Source organism: Papilio polytes, unplaced genomic scaffold (genome assembly GCF_000836215.1).
Source record: "Papilio polytes unplaced genomic scaffold, Ppol_1.0 DF822733.1, whole genome shotgun sequence".
Taxonomy (NCBI): domain Eukaryota; kingdom Metazoa; phylum Arthropoda; class Insecta; order Lepidoptera; family Papilionidae; genus Papilio; species Papilio polytes.
The window spans coordinates 2,776,270-2,798,037 of NW_013526471.1; the positions used below are offsets into that span (position 1 = coordinate 2,776,270).

At 34.0% G+C, this 21,768-nt stretch overlaps 2 protein-coding genes across 2 annotated transcripts; one reads left to right on the forward strand and one right to left on the reverse strand.

Moving 5' to 3' along the window:
* Nucleotides 1-846: 846 nt before the first annotated feature.
* On the reverse strand, nt 847-19,391 carry LOC106105756 (structural maintenance of chromosomes protein 3). The gene is made up of 23 exons (XM_013286193.1): nt 19,273-19,391; nt 19,076-19,190; nt 18,730-18,869; nt 18,222-18,380; nt 17,605-17,730; nt 16,977-17,144; nt 15,995-16,086; nt 15,495-15,648; nt 14,737-14,966; nt 13,996-14,205; nt 13,427-13,526; nt 12,800-12,946; nt 11,990-12,148; nt 11,021-11,179; nt 10,102-10,313; nt 9,547-9,709; nt 8,539-8,702; nt 7,825-8,032; nt 6,947-7,123; nt 5,977-6,113; nt 2,914-3,094; nt 2,396-2,578; nt 847-1,874 (listed from the first exon to the last, which is right to left on the reverse strand). The coding sequence occupies exons 1-23, from the start codon at nt 19,285-19,287 to the stop codon at nt 1,662-1,664; spliced, it is 3,612 nt and encodes a 1,203-aa protein (XP_013141647.1). The 5' UTR covers nt 19,288-19,391; the 3' UTR covers nt 847-1,661.
* LOC106105757 (lipase 3-like) lies at nt 3,111-5,272 on the forward strand. Its single transcript, XM_013286194.1, has one exon. It carries the CDS (start codon nt 3,870-3,872, stop codon nt 5,211-5,213), a length of 1,344 nt encoding a protein of 447 aa, XP_013141648.1. The 5' UTR covers nt 3,111-3,869; the 3' UTR covers nt 5,214-5,272.
* Nucleotides 19,392-21,768: the final 2,377 nt, after the last annotated feature.

Consider the following 21,768-nt stretch of genomic DNA (forward strand, 5'->3'; position numbering starts at 1 on the left):
ACGTATAATTTGAAGATTGAAACGACTAGATTTATGTTAAAATTTCCAATCGACATCTTCACCTATCACAATGTTATACGGGTTTTGATATATTTTCTACGAAAATGATTTTTTTAAATTACCCGATTTTAAAAATTTTTCAATTCCTCCTACATCTATAGAAAGACCGCTAACTAAATTCTATCATCATTAGATGTCTTAAAATTATGATTAAACACGTATTAAAAAGAATACAACAAGCTATAATTTGTATACCAGTAAATATAAAAGATATTTTCGAAATATAACGAATTCTGGTATATCTATTGATGTTCAAAATTTCAACCTATCTTTATCCACAACGAAGTTACAAAGTTGTCAAAAGTGTCTGAACAACTTCGAGAAAATATTGTCCATGCTCGCCTCGGGTCTGCAAAAAGGTGTTTTAAATAAATGAAATACAAATTACATTTACAAAATATAATTTTAATAAAAAAACAAGTACCTCATACATCAAATCTTAACAGAAACTTTAAGATCATAAATCTATTTATTACCAACACATGTATTTTAAATAACACGTCTAACTTACAGTTACTTTAAAATAATAAAAATATTTATAGAAGTGACATTTTCACTAATATTCAGTATAAAAAGAATGTCAAAATTAACTACAATTTTTTGTTATTGAAAGTTCAACATAAAAACTATCTTAATAATAAAATAATCAGTTACGTGAATTTCAAAACCTCACATTTGGTATTTTGTGCATATTTAATTTTCGCCATTTTAGCACTGAACTTTATATAGCATTGGCGAGGATTCGAAATAAATTAAAGAATTAACTGTCAGATAAAAGGTGCTAAAGCCCGGAATGAACTAAATCCAGGCAACATATCCTTAAAATAAAAAAAATTGGTCATCCTCATAAACGAAAATGATATGTTTTTAAACACGTTTTACAACAGTGGAAACCGACGGTGATAAATTTGATATAGAAGCCTTTTAGGTGACATTGAGGACTATTATAATTTTAAATGTCAACAAATTCAAAGTGAATTTTACTAGAATTAGTGTAATGTCATACGGACTATATTATTATACAATGTCAAGTCGCATATTCGGCGATTCCAGTTCGCTTTCAGACTTAACAATATTTAAATTAATTTATTTATAATCTAAAATCAACATAAAATTCTTAGAGTTGGAGTTCGCTTGAGACTTGATGTTGTTGGAGTTAGTCAAATTGGATAGAAAAATATATTAACGTCAAAATTAAGTTCTTGTCTCTAAGTCATAAGACATGAAAGTGTATCTGAATCGTTCAATTCGTTGGATAAATTCAGAGACACTGTTGTCTCTAACACATTTTGGTGTTTTCCAACAAAATGTTTCCAAATCTTAAACTGGTCAACAAAGTTTCATCAAATCCTAAATTGTTCAACAAAGTGTCATCAAATCCTAAATTGTTCAACAAAGTGTCATCAAATCCTAAATTGTTCAACAAAGTGTCTCCAAATCTTAAACTGTTCAACAAATTGTATCCAAATCTTAAACTGTTCAACTAAAATGTCTCCAAATCTTAAACTGTTCAACCAAAATGTCTCCAAATCTTAAACTGTTCAACAAAATGGCTCCAAATCTTAATATGTTCAACAAATTGTCTCCGAATCGTCCGTAACCTACGCGTGCGTAGCGCTGTCCTCTACGAAGTCCCGCGCTTCGTCCTGCGAGACGCACTCTACGTGAGACACCTTGTTGCGGAACTTGACGCCGTAGAACTTGTGCGCGTGTTCGAGCAGCTCGGGCCGGAACGTGGTCGTGATGAACTGCGCTGATACTGACAGCTCGTGGATCATGTTCGCTATCGCTTTACGGTGCTGTGCGTCTAATGCCTGGAATTTATGGATTAATTGATGAAAAACTAAGTAAAAATGACGCGTGATTATAGAAATTCAGCTAAAGTGGAGTGTTATAGGGACATGAAATTTAGAGTTGTGAGAGATGCAAGGGAGGGACAGTGGGAGGCTCTGTACTTCTTATAAAATGCTTACAATTTCTTATATTCGCATGATAATTTATAAAACACTCAATAATTTTTTATAACAAAAAATAAAGTACTATCCTCTCTCCTCCTCCTAGATCTATTATCTCGTGACATGGATGAAGATACATAAAACAAGCAAATTCCGCATACATTGTGATATTAAAATACTTGCGTTGAATATATTTGTTGTCAAGTAATGTAGTATCCTTATTGTACATAGTCTGTGTTTAAGCAAATAAGTAAATCAAGAAGTATTTATAATTGTAGTTACATGATACCATGTGGATTATTATTGCAAGAAATCTGAAAAACAATGTTAATAAACCAAATTTAAATCAAAATACGTAAAAGGGGCGAGTTGATACGGACCTGATCGATTTCATCGAAGAGATAGAAGGGCGCGGGGTCGCACTTCTGTATGGCGAAGATGAGAGCGAGCGCCACCAGCGACTTCTGTCCGCCGGAGAGCTGGTTCATCTCGCGCATGTCGCCCTCGCCGCCAGTGAACGACACCTTGATACCCACCCCCGTGAACTGGTCCGCGTTCGCACGCTGAAATACATTGTTTATGAAATACTCTCTAAATATTCCTGCGACTCCCTCCGCGTAGAATAAAAAAAATAGCCTATGAGTTCTTTCAGACTATGGTCTACATCTATGCTAAATTATAAACATCCATCCATCCATCTATCCATCCATAAATCTAAATTTTCGCATTTATAATATTAGTAAGAAGTAAAAAGTAAGATTGACGTAAGTAAGACGTTTTTTAGGTATCTTTTAAGTAATAACATAGATGATCTAGTAAATGTACCAACACTATAATTAACAGACATTATTAAGAAAACAAAAAAAATAGATATTTGAGAGTAAATGGGTGCAGTTACCTCGGCAAGGGCGTCGCTGACGTCATCAGCGGCGACGCGCATGATGAGCGCGCCGCGGCCGTGCGGCACCAGCTTCTTGAACACCTCCGTGAAGTTCTTGCTGACCTGCTTGAAGGTGAACTGGATCGCCTCCAGCTTGCGGTGCTCCAGCGTCTCGATCAGCTCGCGGATCTTCTCACCACTGACATTAATTTTTTTTATATTATAAAGTGGCAAGAAAGCGGCCACCTGAATTCGCCGAAATGACGAAGCAACATCCGGAATTGCAGACGTGTTGCCTATCCTTAGTCGACGGAAGAGATGCACATAAACAGAATATTTCCCCTTCCTACGCGTTTTTTCTGCCTTAAACCACTACTAATATTATAAAGAGGAAAGGAACTCTAATAAATCACACTCAGAGCTACGTAATTACTTAAATTGTCTCTTAGTCTTACGCTAAGATTCTTTAAGACTATTTATTTACCGTTACTGACTTCAACATTACACTCGACATATAAAAATATATTTACATATCTGCTTTTATCATAAATCTACGCTTGTTAATTGTTAGCAGTTTCTAAAAACATTGAATTGAATGGAAATCTTTACATCATCTATATTTTTAGACAACTGCGTATAATATTACGTGTTTATGTTATTGTTTACATTTTTCATAATCAAACAATAACTGTTATAAAACAATACATGTTGTGATACGAACGTAATTTCAGTTGAAGTATGAATTAATATTTTGTTATCGTTTGTACGTGCTCGCATTTCACGTGGATTTCACCTTGCCTTGAGATATTGTCTCATACTAAAAAAAATAAATTAAAAATAATCGTATGTTTGAAAGAATGCGAGATAAGTTAGTAGACATTAATGGAGTTAAGTTTTAAGTTAATGAGTGTAAAAACTTGAACGATATTAATGGGTTGAAGTATTACTGTTAGACGTGTTTTGGTGTTTTTAAAATGGATTGGTACAGACACATCTGTATACTAATTTTAATAGTTCCTGTGTTTTCTAGAACATTCCAATACAAAATGGATATATTCAATATGTTCGGTTTCGCATACGAAGTTGTCGGTGGAATATCTAATACGGTGGGATTGTTGAATAGTTTGAAAAACGTATTCGTAGTGTTAGGAGAAAGTGATACTAACGGTTCCAGTATACCGCAAATACAACACGAGGATGTATTTTTAAATATAACTGAATTGGCTGAAAAATATCAATATTCTATAGAAGTGCATACAGTCACAACAGAAGATGGATACATTTTATCGTTACATAGGATTCCTAAAGGTAGGAATTCAACTAGAAACGATCTAGTAGTACTCCTAATGCATGGAATACTAGATTCATCTGACAGTTGGATATTACAAGGACCTAATAAATCTTTGGGATATATCTTAGCGGAAACTGGATTCGATGTATGGATGGGAAATGCTCGAGGAAATAAACATTCTCAATTGCATAGAAAATTGAAATCATCTGAACCTGAATTCTGGGCGTTCACTTGGGATGAAATCGGACAATTCGATATTCCATCAATGATAGATTATATTCTAGAAACGACTAGAATGAAAACACTATATTATATAGGACATTCTCAAGGGACGACCAGTTTTTATGTTATGCTATCATTAAAACCGGATTACAATAACAAAGTGAAAATGATGTTTTCTTTAGCGCCTGTCGCTTGGATGAGTCATGTTAAAAGTCCTATAGTAAAAATGTTTTCACCAGCAAATAAAATACTTCAATATATTAATACGAACGCATACTCTGGTAGTACTAAATATTTTAATACCGTAACCAATATTATTTGTAATTTTTTACCTATAAGATGTGATAGTTTATTAAATTTGATAATTGGTTATGATTTTAAACATATAAATGTGTCTATGTTGTCTATTATATTAGGACATATGCCGTCAGGATCTTCTACACTGCAGTTCGTACATTTCGGCCAGTTAGTACAGTCTGGTAGATTTTGTCGGTACGACAGAGGTAATATGAAAAATCTAAAAGTCTATGGAACAAAATTACCGCCAGATTATGATCTATCTAAAATATCAGTTCCTATAGTTTTATATTATAGTGGAAATGATTGGTTATCAGATCCCCGTGATGTGGAAATACTTGAAAATCATTTGAAAGTTCAAACTGGTAATTATATCGAAGATTTCAATCATTTGGATTATCTTTTCGCGGATACAGCTAAGGAATTAATATATCTGTCTATTATTAAACAAATTTATTATTACGAAACTCAAATATCTGTATCATTAGAGAGCGTCAAATGTCCGTAGATTAATTTTAATTTTTCGTATCTAGTCAGGATGTTATAAAAAATTGGAAGCCTAATTTAAGTTCCTTTCTCTTTACCACCCTTTTCTTATAAGGAGAGGTTGTGAAGAGGAAGTGGATTTGACGGTGGAGAAGATGTATAGGAAGGGGAAATATCCTCTTTATGTGCGTCTCCTCCGTCGTATAAGGGTAGGCAACGCATCTGCAATTGCGGATGTCTATGGGCAGCGGTCGCTTCGCCATTTTGGCGGTATTAGGTGGCCGCTTGCTCGTTTGCCACCTTATGTTATAAAAAAAAATTGTATAGATTCAAACTGCCACTAATTTTAACAAATATTGATTATTAATTGTATTATTTTGGTTTTGTTACTTTTGTGAATGACTTTTTAATAAGTGTTAACACCTTTTACTTTATAAACTGTGTTTTATTTTGTTTTTAACTACACTTATAAACGTATTATTTATGTATAAACACAATAATTTTTAGTTTAAATTTTTCCATATTTAAGCATTGTAAAGTTTTAGTGATAGAAATTAACTGTTAATCAAGAGTTTTTTTAGACAATAAACTGGTAACGGTTTTAACGTGTTTTTTTTTTTTAAAAAAAAAATGGTTATGTCTATACAAAGCCGTTTGTTTTTACTCTATAGTAAGAGATTATTCCTCAATTTGATACTTACAGAGTTACCAATAAATAAAAAAATTACGGTAATGTCAAGTGGGAAATAATTGCCCCATAATTGAAGATTGAATAGATATATTACCCTATATCCAGTTCCTCCTTCCTCTTGTACAACTTCTCCTTCTGCTCGGAGAAGCTGATGAACTGGTCGAGGGCCTTCTTGTTCACGTGGTTGTACTTCTTCAGATGTTGGTTCGCTTTCTCCAGCTCTTTGAACAACTAGAAGGTGAAATTACTGTTATTATTTTTGGATTACTATAATAACATGCTGTTTGTAAACTATCACAAACAACATTATCATATGAAATGTATATTTAAGATTAATGTATGAAAAATGTTACAATTTTGGGTTAAAAAGTAAAATTATTTGCGTCACCTTAGTGTGTTATAATTCATTCATTTAATAAATCAATTTTCAGAGAGAAATAAATAAGTCGATAATGGAGTTAATCCATTTGTGATTCATTCCACTGAATGAGTTATCCAGTGAGTGAGTAAATCATTCAGTAAGTGAGCGAATCATTTGATGGGTCATGTTCACGAGTATCTGCCGTATTTTTAATAGCAACGGCTACAATTCAGATCCACGAAACATATTTTTCAAAATTTACAACTGACACATAAATATATCCCCTTCTGGCAAAAATCTGTTTTATTTTTTTCTCTAAGTCATATCATAGAAATATTGACAAACATTTAGTTAGACGTCGGTGGCTCAGGGGTTTGAACACTTGATTTATAATCTACAGGTCTTGGGTTCGAATCCAATGTACCAATGTGATTCTCGATTTTTGTATGTACATAATTTTCCTGACGTTCTTACGGTGAAGGAAAACATCGTGAACTGCACATATCGGAGAAGAAATTCAAAGATATGTGTAAGTCAACCAACCCACAGTGGGCCCGCGTGGTTATGGCCTTGTCACCCTAACTTAGGGTAAGCTCCGAACCCTTCGGTTGGGGGCTTGAATGAGCTAGTGATGATGATGATGATTCATTTAGTGAGTGAGTAAGTGAGTGAGTGACTTAGTAAGTGAGTGAATGTGTCTGACCTGCTTGAGCGACATCTTCTGGTACTTGGCGTGCAGCTCCGGCGCGTTGGACAGTGTTCCAAGCGCCGCGATCTTGTCCAGCGACTCCTGGATCTTCTCCTGCAGCAGCACCTCCTTGGAGGCCATCTTCTCCAGACCTTTAGCGTCCTCCTCCATCTTGTCTTGAGCCTCTTTCTCCTATTGCATACACATATCAAAACAAACGGATTTTTTTTATTTAAATAATAAATAATCTATAGTAATATTACAAAGAATTATTTTTAAAGAGTTAGAAGAGTTAGAAAGAGAGAAAAATGATTTTTAAAAAGAGAAAAATTATATCACCATTACAAAGTTGTTATCGCTTAGTAACATAAGTTTCTACATTTCATATGGATGAAGTTTAGACATAAAAATATTATCTTCTATCTCTACTTTCCTATAGATATCATATCATAGCTCTCTCTCTCTTTCTCTCTCTCTCTCCTCTCCCCCTCTGTTGTGCTCATTTTTATTTTCTAATTAATTCTTTCAAATAGTAACAAGAGATTTCAGAAAATGATCTAGACGAATTCATATTATAGTGACATATACCAAGAGTATTTGTATACTATATGAGTAATGTATTTATGTCTGTTTTAATAACTTTTTACAGACTCATAAAGCTTAAAATTGTTTATATTGAAATAATTTCTATTAAATCTTACTAACATTATAAATGCGAAAGTTTAGATGGATGGATGTTTGTTAGAGTTTGCAGCCTAAACGGCTGAATAGATTTTGATGAAATTTGGTATAAAAGACGATACTCTGGAAGAATACATAGGCTACTCACTTTTTTCCACGTCGACGTAGTCGCGTGCGAAAACTAGTTAACTATAATTTAACCCGGTACATACTTTATTCCTCCATTTATCTAATTCCAATTTGAGTGCTTTCTCGTTCTTGACCGCGGCCTGCACCTTGCGCTCCACCTCCTCCATCTCCTTGTTGATCTGTCTTATTCTCTTCTCTGCTGCAGTCAGGTCCGACTTGCTGTTCGCCAGCCGCCGCTTCCTGTCTTCCACTGATATCTCCTGGAGAGCTTGCACCAGCTCGTCCTTACGTCTGTGGACATATAACAATATATAAGTAAAAAAAAAATAGTCAGTTGTACAATCTATACTTATTTTACTAATATTATAAATAATAAGTTTAAATGGATATTTCTTAGATTTAACTGCTTCGTTAAGCAGAATTTGGCATATATGTAGAGGATAGTCTAAGAACACAGGCTACTTACTAATTTTTTTTTATTTGCGCAGGTGCTGCCGCGGGCTAAAGTTATCTAAACTATTATAATAAAGCGTAAACACACACTTCTTTGTTGCCTAAGATGTTAGCAATTACAGCATATTTTTGAATAATTATTTTTTCAATAATAAGCCTTACACTTACGTCACGCTTTAGGCTATATATTTTCACGCTATCAAACTTAGGGGGTAAATAAATTGGAAATAAGCTTTAATGTGGAAAAGGGGCCATAAACTACAAGCTGCCAACATCAAAGATTGCCATGGATTGTCATCATTTTGACATTAGCAATTGATAATGTCGGCGGGCACAGCTGGCACCTGATGAGGTTGTTGGTGAGCAGGTTCTCCAGCTTGTTCTTGTTGGCCTCGAGGTTCATGCGCTGGCTGAAGGCCTCCTTGTTCTCCTGCGTGAGGCGGCGGATGGCGTCGTTCAGCTCGTCCACCTTGCCCTGGTCCGCCGTCGACAGCTGCTCCATCAACTCCTGCGTACCATAACATTTAATATTAACCATTAAATTGAAAAAAAAAATCTTGTTCTATAACATGTTCACCGTGGGTTTACACTGCGGAGATCCACGAATAAAATGGCAGTAAACATAGTTCTCGAGTATTAGAAAGAGATAAAAACTTGATAAACTTCATCTTACTAATATTATAAATGCGAAAGTTTAGATGGATGGATGGATGTTTGTTAGAGTTTGTAGCCTAAACGGATGAATGGATCTCGATGAAATTTGGCATAGACGTAGAGGATAGTCTGGAAGAACACATAGGCTACTCACTTTAGTTTTTTTAATTCCAAGCGGACGAAGTCGCGGGCGAAAGCTAGTAAATCATATATTAGATGGAAGGACTTTTGTTAGAGTATGTTGCCTAAGCTGCTAACGGATCTCGATGAAATTTGGCATAGATGTAGACTATATTCTAGAACAAATAGACTTTTGTTTTTATTTCTAATCAAACAGATTCGGGGGTGAATAATCGTTCATGTTTATAATTAGTTGTTGCACGCGACTTTTTCCGTGTGAGATTAAAAAAAATATTATAATATAACGTATGTTACTCATTGATAACGTAGCTTCTTAATAGTGAAACATTTTTGGAAAAAGGCTCAGTTGTTTTTGAGTTATTTCAATAAATACAAAAATACAAATCTTTCCTCTTTACAACATTAGTATAGTCAAATCTTTTACGACAAAGATATACATACTATTTGATTTAAAGTAACTGATTATAAATGACTTATTTTTATTGACAGTTCCAGTTTTAGTCGGATATTGAGCTCTAGATAGAGTAGTATGAATGTAGTGTTGTAGAAGTAGCGACCTGGTGCAGCTCGGACTCCAGCCCCTCCTTGGTGGCCTGCATGGCCTCCAGGCTGGAGCGGCACTGCGCCAGCGAGCGCTCCTTGGGCCCGCGGAACCTCTCGATGGACGCCAGCTCCTCCTTCATCAGCCGGATGTCCGCCTTCACCTTGTCGAAGATGTCCCTGCATACACCACACAGTACTGACACCTTAGTTCCACACTAAGCGACACTTTAGTGTGCATTTCAAGTTTAATGGACATTGTACTACATCTATGAATGTTTAAATTTTGTAATCGTTGAAGCATTAAATTCTATTATTCTATCAAAATTAATATGTAAAAATTGTGAGTGAAATAAATTTAATATGAATAAAATCATGACTCAGTAGTTAGAAGTGCGCTCAAAAACACATTTTTCTGAAAAAAAAATCAAAATAGCGTAATTTTAGTGAGAATCTTTACTTTTTTTTTCATAGTAAAAATTGGCAAAAAGGCAAGACGTTATCGTACAGAACATTGTCTATAGACATGTGTATTAATTTTTTTTTTAAAACATGTAATTCCGTATACTGACTTTGCTTTCCCCTGCTTGGTCTCCGTCCTCTGCATCTCTGACACTATGGTATTGATGCTGGTCTCCGTGCTGCTCAGCTCCTGCCTTAGGGCGCTTAGCTCCCGCTCCAGGCTGCCTATCTGCTCCATCAGCTCCGACCTCGTCTTCTGCATCTCCAGACGAGACCGCGACTGGTTGAAGTAGCCTCCCGTTAGGGAACCTTTCGATGATACCTGGAATTGTTAACGGTACTTAGTACTGGGAATAAATTGTTTAATTAACAAACGGAATACTAAAATAAGTTTGAAGAATTTTATTCGCTATTTTATCTGATAAATGTTGAAATGTTAATTTAGAGGAATTTAGTGTTTTAATATTACATACTAGCTGTTACTCGAGTCTTTGTCCGCGTGTAAATAAAAAAAATAAAAGACATCGCCATAGAGAATTTTTGTAATCGAACCAGTCGTTTTTGAGTTATTACAATACATACAAATATACAAATCTTTCCTCTTTATTATATTAGTATAGATTTAAATGTGTCACCATTCCGCCGTTATGTACAGGCTTGAAAATAACAGCTTTTGCGTTCTAATTTAAAATTAGATTTATTGTCTTTATTACCTTTACCTTAACCAAGTCTACCTAAAGTAACAAGCGCACAAAATGGCGAAAATCAAATGTACACAAAATACCCATACTTATACGCCTATCCATGTATAGACGTCTAGGTTTTTATGTTTTAACCAACTTAAAAAAAAAGTTGTCTATGTTTTGTGTATTTATGATTTTATCCGACTTTCATAAAGGGTCTCTATGTAATTATGTTTTTAACCAACAAATAGGAAATTCTCTATGTTCTGTGTACTTATGTTTTTAACCAACAAATAGGAGGTTCTTTATGTTCTGTGGTGTGTTATGAGGGTAATTTTTTTTTTACCTGGTCCCCCTCCAGCGTGACGCAGTCGAGGTGGAACTGCTTGCCGAGTTCTGTGGCGCACTCCAGGTTCCTGCAGATGAGCGTCTTCCCGAATATGTACTTCATAGCTTTCGCGTACTTCGGATCGTACTTTAACTTCTGTACCATTGCGATCGCGTTCTGGAAACATTTATATGGGTAATGAATATTTTGTTTGAAAGTTTTATTAAATCATGTGACTAATATATGTTAAATTTAACAAAAACGTAGTTATTTTACTAGTTATGTGTACTAACAAGGGTTTCCGCAGTGTTTTGTATGATAGACCGATTTTCAAATAATTTACAAGGTCATCTTAGTAATTTACTGTTTACTAATATTACTAATAGTAAATTCTAATTTGCATGGATAGATAAGAGAATACGTATTTCCAAAATAACAGATTTCGCTGCAATTTTATAGAAAACTAGCATTCCAATCCGTAGAATTAAAAAAAAACAAAAGTGAGTAGCCTATGTATTCTTGCAGACTATTCTCTACATCTATACTAAATATCATCAAAATCCGTCCAGCCGTTTAGGCTACAAACTCTAACAAACATCCATCCATCCATCCATCCATCCATCTAAACTTTCGCATTTATTATATTAATATGAAGTATGATGTAAAATAGGTGTTATGGAAGAACTTGTAGGCTACTAAATACGTTTTTAAAATCCGCTTGGATATAGTCGAGGGCGAAATAGAGTTACGTTACTAATATTATAAATGCAATGAAAGCATATGGATGTTTGTTAGAATTTTAGCCTAAATTGCTGAAAAGATTTAAATAAATTTAGCATAGAAGTAGAGCATAATTTGGAAGATTAGATAGGTTATTTTTTTTTTATTCTACGGAGTGAGAGTCGCCGGTGAAAGATAATAAATACATATTATTCAATAAATGTTTGAGATGCAATCTATCCTAAGGGCGTCGCTTAGTGCACTCACGTTGTCATTAGGGTAGATCATGTCGCGCACTTGCAGACGGTTGAGCGGCATGAAGGTGACCTCCCCGGGCAGGCTCTGCCGGTTCATCTCCTTCAGGATCTTGGTGCCCACCGTGTCTGACTCCACGATGTGGTGGAACAGCCTGTTGCCCGCTGTCACCTATACAAATGTACTAATATTATAAATGCGATAGTTTCCACAAGTAGAGCCCGTTTTAACATCTTCGCCCGAATGGCCTGGAGCAATACCACGAGCACACAGAAAACAGACGTGAAGTGGAAGCAATTCCGCGTTTCGTCTGATTAGTGTGGTGCTGGAGGCCTAATTTTAGTCCCTTACCCTGTCCGCCCTTTTCTTAAGAGGAAAGTATGGGAAGGAAAAGTGGATTTGACGGTGGAGGAGCATAGGAGGTGGAAATGTCCTCTTTATGTGCATCTCCTCCGACGATTATGGGTAGTCAACGCATTTGTTGTTACGAATGTCTATGGGTAGCGGTTACTTCGCCATTTTGGCGGATTCTGGTGGCAGGCCGTTTGCTCATTTGCCACCTTATGATATAAAAAATCTCATTTCCATTGAATTCGACTATACATGTATTTGACGGTTTTATTATGCTTTCTTTTGAAAAAAAAAAGAGAAAAATCACTTTTTTTAATCCTCAGCTTTCTAATAACAACTATGTTAAGATTTTAAGTACTCAAAACATAAAATTATACTCAGATCTTTAAAAAAAAACAGTAATACACAAATAATTCGGTAATAAAAATTGCTTAATTTAATTTTTACACTAATATGAACATTGTACATTACCTCAACTGCAGTATAAATAGTTTTCTCACAAGTAAAGTTTTCAATAACAGGTCCGTAGTACTGTGTGGCGATCTTAGCCCACTCGCCGCCGCGCTCTTGGAATGTCTCTAACACTTTACGGACACTGTCTCGTCCGTTCAAAATAGGCTAAAAAAAAAACAATTTAAATATTATTACTACTAGTGGTACATATAAATATTTTTTATACCTTAATCTATCTTACTAATATTATAAATGCGAAAGTTTGGATGGATGGATGGATGTTAGAATTTGGCATAGATGTAGAGGGTAGTCTGGAAGAACTCATAGGCTACTCCATTATTTTTTTAATTCCACGTCGACGGAGTCGCGGGCGAAAGCTGTTGCATTTGTATTTCTTTCCTTTTTATAATCTATACTAATATTATAAAATGGAAAGATTTGTATTTTTGTATGTATTATAATAACTCAAAAACTATTGGGTTGATTTTAAAAATTCTTTCACCGTTTAAAAGCTACATCGCTGAATAACATAACATAGGCCATGTTTTTTTATCTTACGCGGACGAAGTCGCGAGCAACAGTTAGTTTTTTATAATTCAAAGCGGATGAAGCCGCAGGGGAATAGCTAGTTTTTAATAATATTACCTTTCCAGCCATAGAGCGCAGCGCCTGGTCCGCTTTCGCCAAATCATCTTTCAATGACGACAAGTTTTGTGTCAATGTTGTTTCTTTACGCCAAAGTTCACTGAAAATAAACATTATACAATCTTAGTCTGGAAATTTCTTTTTTTCTTGTGATATAGTAAAACACGACACAAAGAAAACAGTGTGAAATGGAAGTAATTACAAGTACATTTTGATGAGTGCGTGTGACGGAAGTCTAATTTGATCCTTTCCCTTCGCATCCTTCTTATAAGTAAAGGGGAAGGGAAAGTGGAAGACGGTAAACGTGACGCGGTAGGGGAATATCCCCTTTATGTATGTCCCCTCCGTCCACTAAAGGTAGGCAATGCATCTATAATTTCGTTTGTCTATGGGTAGAAGTAATTTCGCCATTTCAGAGAATTCAGTCTCTTGCTTGCCATCTCACGATATTAAAACTTGACCATTTATTAAAAAAATACTTATAATTTTATTTAAAATCTTCCTTTTATTGCATTTTAGGTAACTTTTATTTCTTAATAAATAATTTATTAACGACAAGTTAAACTTACTTCCTAGTACTCTGCTCCTGGTCTTTTCTCTTCTTGCACTCGTAGTACTGCTTGTTGTGCTCGTCGATGGCCACGCGCTGCCTCTCCATCTCCTTCGTCGTCTCTTCTATTCTCTTCTGTAACTCTGTCAGCTTCGACGCGTCGCGGCGTAAGTCTTCTTTAAGTTTATTCTCATGGTCTTTCTTGTCTTTAATTTGCTTGTTTAATGACCTTGAAAAAAGAAATAACAGGGTACAAAAATAGCTCTTAGTTCTATCATCATAAAGGTGCATAACATATTTATGTTAGTTTCTATTACGATGCTGTTACACCAGATTGTTGTAAAAAATAATTCTATCAGTTCCATTGATAAATCAATCCAGTACATTCTAGAATACAGTACTTAAATTAGAAGAATATGGGCATTTAGTGTACATTACTTATTAGAAATGAATACTAATCGAATTTCTCAGTAACAATTAAACGAATCTAAACACATCTTAAATGTATTAGAGATTTCTATTTTTTTTTCTTTCTTTCTAAAATGATTTTGCCTCCGTCTGGCTGGCAGTATATAAATAAAACTAGCTCTCGCCCGCGACTAAGTTCGCATGACATTAAAAAAAAAAAGAGTAGCTTACATGTTCTTTAAGACCGTTCAGCCGTTAATGCTACAAACTCTAACAAACATCCATCCATCTAAACTTTCGCACTTATAATATTAGTATAAGATCCAAGTGCTAAGTAACGTTATTGACATACTTCAATTCCTTCTCGATCCATCTGTCCCTATCCTGTTTGGAGGTGAACTGAGTTCCCCTCCCCTGCTTGGCGTACAGCTCCTGTCTCTTCTGCTGGTTGAGAGCCAGCGCGCGCGTGCACTCCTCCTCGCGCGCCTTCATCTCCTCGTACTTCGGCTTCAACTCCTCCAACTCTCTCTCCTTCTCCGCTATCTGCTGTCTCAGTCTCTCCAACTCTGCTTCAGCTCTTTCCTGTAAACATATGACCATTTTTTTTTAATAAAGTTATGTTAACTGCACAATTTGAATTATTTAAATTCATATTTTTAGTACCATAATCATATTGCGATATTTTTTTTAGTTTTACCTGTAATCAGTCTAAAAAAACTTTAAGTAAATCTGAAGTGCGATAAAACATAATTCCTGAAAATGTGTATGATGTGACATGTACATTTTTAAATTTTCAAGCCAGTAAAGTTCTTCAAGTTAGACTACTATACTAATAAAAAATATAGTTTTCTTGTTTATATTAACGTTTAGAAATTACTCAATTAATAAAAAAAAAACATCACTGAAATATAAACAGATCATCATTGAGAAGGGTATGGACATGATAGAAAGATATACATATATTCTTAACCATACAGGCGGAGCTGGGGTGGATGGCTAGCTCATAAATTATTTTAATTTCATTAAAAAATTTCATATGACAGACATAGTATTAAAAATTCTTGTTTCGAGTAAATTGGAATTTTCTAGAACAATATTAAATCAGCCTACTTTTGATTTATTATCTCCATCCACATCATCAGTGAGGTCTTTGATTCCGAGCTCTAGCTTGGTCTTCTCCCGCAGCAGCTGCTGCTGCTCCGTAGACAGGATGTCCTTTTCCTCTCTAGCAGCTGCCACATCCTTGCGAGCTTCTTTTAGTTTTCTACAAGTAAAAAAAATTAAATGGCTCTTTTTATAAGTAAACGAAGTATCGAATGCGAAATTCGTAAACGCTGAATCTATATAAATCATAAAATTGGAGTGCCTGCAACATCAATAGATTAATTCCAGATTTCGAGACAATGAAGTATTTCAGTTGCTGATAACGATTTTTTGTCTGTCTATCTGTCCGCGTTTGTTCCGGGTTATCTCCGAAACGGTTGGGCCGATTTCGATCGGGCTTTCACTGAAGGGTGGCTGACATAGACGGACATATTATAGGCTTCTTTTTTCTTAATATTGCGTGAACGAAGTCGCAGGCAACAGCAAGCCAGTGCTAGATCAGGTACCTGTTGGCCTCTCTCACATGGTCCTGGGCTTCTCTCACCAAGTCTGCATAATGCTGCTGCTCTTTGCCACTATTGGAACGCATCTTCTCCAACTGTAACAAATATAAATATGTTTGAAATCTATACTAATATAATAAAGTCACAAACAACTTAGTTTTATAATATACTATCTTTCGCCCACGACTCCGTCAGCGTGGAACTAAAAAAAACAAAAGTGAGTAGCCAATGTTTTCTTCCACACTATCCTTCACATCTATACCAAATTTCATCGAAATCCATTCAAGCATTTAAGCTACAAACTCTGACAAACATCCATCCATCTAAACTTTCGCATTTATATTAGTATGAAGTATGATTATTAAATAATTCTTTTTAATAAAAAAACGCTACACTAATGCACATTTTAGGAAAAAGCAAGAGATTAAAAAAACATATAGAGTTAGCATAGTTGACTTCATTTGTAATATTTTTCATAACTCACTAGCGCTACTTCAAACACTGAGAAACAACATTGTGTCAAATTTTACATTGTAATATTACCATATAAAGAAGTTACCAGTGAAAAAATGTTGTTCCCAATATCTATACTACATATTTCTTAAATCTATACTATAATGAAGCGTAAACACACACTTCTTTGTTTCCTAAGATGTCAGCCATTACAACATATTTTTGAATAATTATTTTTTTAATAAAAAGCGCTTGTGTCACACTTTAGGCTATACTTTAATGCCATTAAACTTAGGGGGTAAATATTTTGGATAAAAACCCTAATGTGGGAAAGAGATAAGTTGCTGCCAAAATCAAGGAAACAAAGTTGTCATCATGTCATATCATTTTGCCATTTGTAATTGATAATTTGACAAATGTAAACAATAAAATAAAATTTTCATAATTTCGTGCGTATGAAGTCGCACGGGAACAGCTAGTGTCTGTATAAAAGACTATATTTTAAAAATAACAGTTTAATTGTTTCTCTAACCTCTTCTAGTTTCCGCTTGTTCTCTCTATGCTCGGTATCATGTATGATGAATTCTAGCACTCGGCGAGCTCGGTCCCATTTCTGATACTCCTTCAGCTCTTCCTTCTCCTCTTCAAGAGTCTTTAAACGTTCTTCTATAGTCTGTAGAAACTCATTTATTTTTTCCACCTAGAAAATTATAAATATTGTTATTTTGTTTATGATATTACAGAATTAGACTACAAGTCATCTAGATGTTATAAAGAGAAAAGATTTTTATTTCAGTATATTTTGAGATTTTTATTTATTTTTTATTTTATATTTTGAAATAACTTAAAAACTTTTCAGCTGATTTCAAAAATTCTTTCACCATTAAATAGCTATATTATCTCTGAATAACATAGACTATATTTGTTTTATTTCACGTGGACAAAGCCGCATGCAACATCTAGTACAACAACATTTTAAATCCCGTTTTCAACTTGTTTAAACAATCTTACTTATTCTCTTATTTTGCTGATAGAAATATTGAACACACATGATAATACATTTCCTGTCTACTTTTAAAGTACTACTAATAGTTGGAAGTATGTTTTTTTTCTACTAAACATGAAAATAATAAGCACAGCCAGATTGTTGTATACTATACCTTTCCAACAGTTTCTTTAAGAATAGTAACAGATTCCTCTCTGCGCTCATCATACACTCTTGTACCAGCCACTTCTCTAAGTAACTTCAGTCTGTGGGAATCTGGAGCGATTGCCATTTGGTTGATCTGTTCATACAAGTTACATTACTATACTAAAAATATCAAATTTGCCCATTTCTCATAAAATCTATTTGTTTCCATTCAGCAAAATACAATTGTTATGCTATTATTTAAGTCTAACAAGTTCATAGTTTTTTACAATCAAGGGTGGAATCCTCATGGATACTTGAGAAGAACCCAGGTAGTGCTGCCTACTTATGAGATACAGGAGAATTTGAAAAAATGCTGACTGAGCACATATCACTTATTCAATCATACTGGTTTGTAATTATATTTAAATATTAGTTATAAATGTGAAAGTTTAAATGGATGGATAGATGTTTATTATGACATATCTCCAATGGATCAACAGATCTTGCTGAAATTTGGTACAGACATAGAACATAATGTAGAATAATGCATAGGCTTCCTAAATTGTTTTATTTCACCTGGAGACGGCTAGTATTTAAATATGAGTAAAACTCAAAGTTTCTTTTAACACTAATGTTATAACATACCTTTCCTTGTTTAACAATATAATATGGATTAGAATTGGATAATCCAGCACTTTCTAGAAGGTTTAGAACCTCTGATCTAGGTACAACTTTTTTGTTTAGAAAGAATTGATCTTTCTTTGATCCAATCACTCTTCTTAAGAATATTTCATCTTTTTCAATCTAGAACACAAAAAGAACTGTTAATACACATACTTTAAATAAATTATCAATCTTACTAATATTACAAATGCGAAAATTTAGATGGATTGATGTTTCTTAGAGTTTGTAGAGTAAACTGCTGGATGGATTTCAGTGTAAATTGGCATAGATGTAGAGAATAGTCTGGAAGAATACATAGGCTACTTATTATTGTTTTTTTTATTTCCCAGATGGAGTTGAGGGTAGAAGCTTGTATCTATTTAAATAGAAATATAATGTGACTGTAAACACTTATTAGTAATGTCTTAATATTATTGTAAAATCATATGCATCTAAACTTAAGAATAATATTTATAATGATAAATGTTACCGGTATTCTGTGATCAGAGTTATCAAATATGATTTCAACAAAGGCTGATATAACCCTTGGCCCTGTGCCTTCATGCAGCAATGCCAGTCGCTGCTCCGGTCTGAGGTGTGAGAACTCATCGCTGAGCACAAACTGTATGGCTGAAATAATATTTATATTAAAAAGTCGTACAATTGTCTACCCTCTAAAAAAAATGTTTACAGATCTTTTTATACAAACAAGAAACTGATTTTTTAACATTTCATAGTTGCTTAATCCGACTTTTCTTATACAATGTAATAAGTGTTACTGTGTTAGAACAATAATGCTCTTGAACTCTCGGGTATAATCTATAGCTTTTACTAACCATGAAAGAAGTTACTCTTTCCGGATCCATTTCTCCCTACAACCACATTATGTCTTTTATCAAAGGGTTCAACAACAATTTGTTCCCGGTAACTCTTGAATCCTTGTATAATAACCTGAAAACAATAACATTAAACTAAAAAATTGAAAATACTAAACTTTAAAAATCCACAACATACTGGTATAAAATATCTTTACCTGCTTAATGTGCATGGTTACAAATGACGAATCATTAATTTATTAATAGGCTGTTAATTTTAAAAAACATTGAATCAATAGCTTTCTCTTATAAAATTATATTGCTGATTTTTTTTCAGAAAACATACAAAAACTCGATTCAGACACTAGACATATGTCATTGTCAAAACATGGCGCGTAGAAATTGTCTATGCTACCTTTCGCGCGTGTTACCAAAGAGTATGCGAGAATTAGAATACACTGAGCTCTTAAAATAGATTGGTCATTGCTTAGAAATGTTAGATTATGTTTATATCGCATCGAATCGTTATTGACAGTGTAATCATTTAATTTCTGTTATTAGTACGAATCTCACCACCACTACCAATCGGGATAGTTAGCATCAAAAAGGCGAAAATCAAACAAGCATAAAATCCATGCTTTTAACCTACCTTTTTATACAAGCCAGTGATTGAAGTAGGCCTGGAAATGAAGAATGATTTGAATTAAAACATTAAAAAGGCTGATAGACATGTACGAAAGAGTACTGAGCCGATTCTAAAAAGAGTACAAAGGTTGATGATGATGATGAATCAACTATTCATAAGACACACGAAATAAGAATGAATCTGTTTGTAAAATTTTGTAGATATCCGCATTTCTATCAAATATTAAATATTAATCAAAGATATTACGCCGTTATCTGGTTTTCTAAGTTGTGTACAATCTGCAACAAAAGTAAATAACGTTTGAACGAAGCATCATTTTATTGAAATAAAATAAAACTTTGGTCTTTACCTATAATAATATTAAAAGAATAATGAAGATAAAACAAAATTGTCGTTTCTGTACGTAACAGCAAAACCCGTTTTTCTGCTTTCCACGTTTGTTCCGGGAAATGTTAGAAACGGCTGGACCGATTTAGTTTTTTCTTTACACAGCTTTGTTTCTAAATAAGTTGTTGCTTTTTCCATGAATTGGTCAAGTTTATAATAATTTAATTGCCAACTGTACTCGAACATGATATGGGAATACCAAATATTGGCACATTTTTGCAAGTCAAAGGCATTTTAAACGTCAATGGCCTTGAGTAAACCTGTTTATATTTAGTTTATCGAATTTTCATGTAGAGCGTACAATTTTTCTGAGATTCATTTTATCGATTGTAATTACTAAAATAAGCTTTATTGTTATTGAATTCAAAGGCTATGTTGTTTTTTATAGAAACGATTAGGAGATTTGTAAGAATTAGTTATTCAAAGCGGGTCCTAATTGATATTATAAATATTTGTAAAAACGTAAAATTTGTGTAGACAAGTCATTTGAACTCGTTTTTCAAGAAAAAAGTGACATAATAGGTTAGCAGTTCATTCTCAGTAGGTACTAAATTCAATATTTGGATTCATTGAAATCTCGGAAATTGATCGGGGACTCGTCTTTAAGTAGGATTTATTTAAAATACACACATATTGAGGGATAGTAGTTTGGGAATTTGTACAAGATTATTACGGTGTTTCTAGATTTGAAAATCTCGTTTATTGCCTAACAATAAGGCTGTGAATGGTATAACTCATAACTGAGTTTACGACACTGATTTTGCGTTAACGGAAATACATATTGACGGGAACGTAAATTAAAAACAAAATGGAAAAATTGTCAGGCAGTAATTATTTAATTTTCAGAAATTATCTGGAGATAAAATATAAAAACTCTAAACAGCACTATTGAGAAGATATAAGTTAGTTCGAGTAAACATTTAAAGTATTGACATTTCCTTGTTTAAAATTTGCATGCTTTACATGTGCTAACTGTTTTAATAGCAAAGAGAATAACATTTTTTATTGCATATGGACGTTTTACATTTTTCGGAAATCTAAGTCCAGCAAAAATATACGTTAAATTAATTTACTCTATGGTCTCCTCCCTATTTATGGATAAGGAAACCCGTAGTCAAGTTGTCGGAACTGAGTAGATCTCACGCTTCTTTCAGATGGAAAAAATTAAACTTTTTTTAAACATCTTTACTGTGGCTGGAAATTGAATAATTCACGCTTCCGCACGTATTTAGTCCACTCTCATCTTCCACCATTTTCTCTCTCTATCCAAAGTTGCGTAGTTTCGTCGCTAGAGGGCTTTAAAATTTATGAAAACGTTCACTTTTCTTTAGATATCTCGAAAAATCATCAACATATTTTATTCAAATTTAAACCATGACCAAGACAATGAAATTATAAATGTTACTTCAGTGGAAATGTTTCAGAAAATTATTTTTTTACAATAGTATTCGCGATGGTCTCATGTGAGTTGACGTAACATGTGTTAATTATTATTCGAAGTGCTCCTATTGTGTCAATTTGTTAACTCAATAACATTGTCGATAAAGATCAAAACCTTGGTTATATCTTATGGGTTTTCACGACTGAAGCACCCTTACAGAAACATATGGCTATCTCAGTTTTTTAATGAGAATGAAAGAGATAAAAACATTTTTGTGCATTAATGTTTTTACAGCGGAAA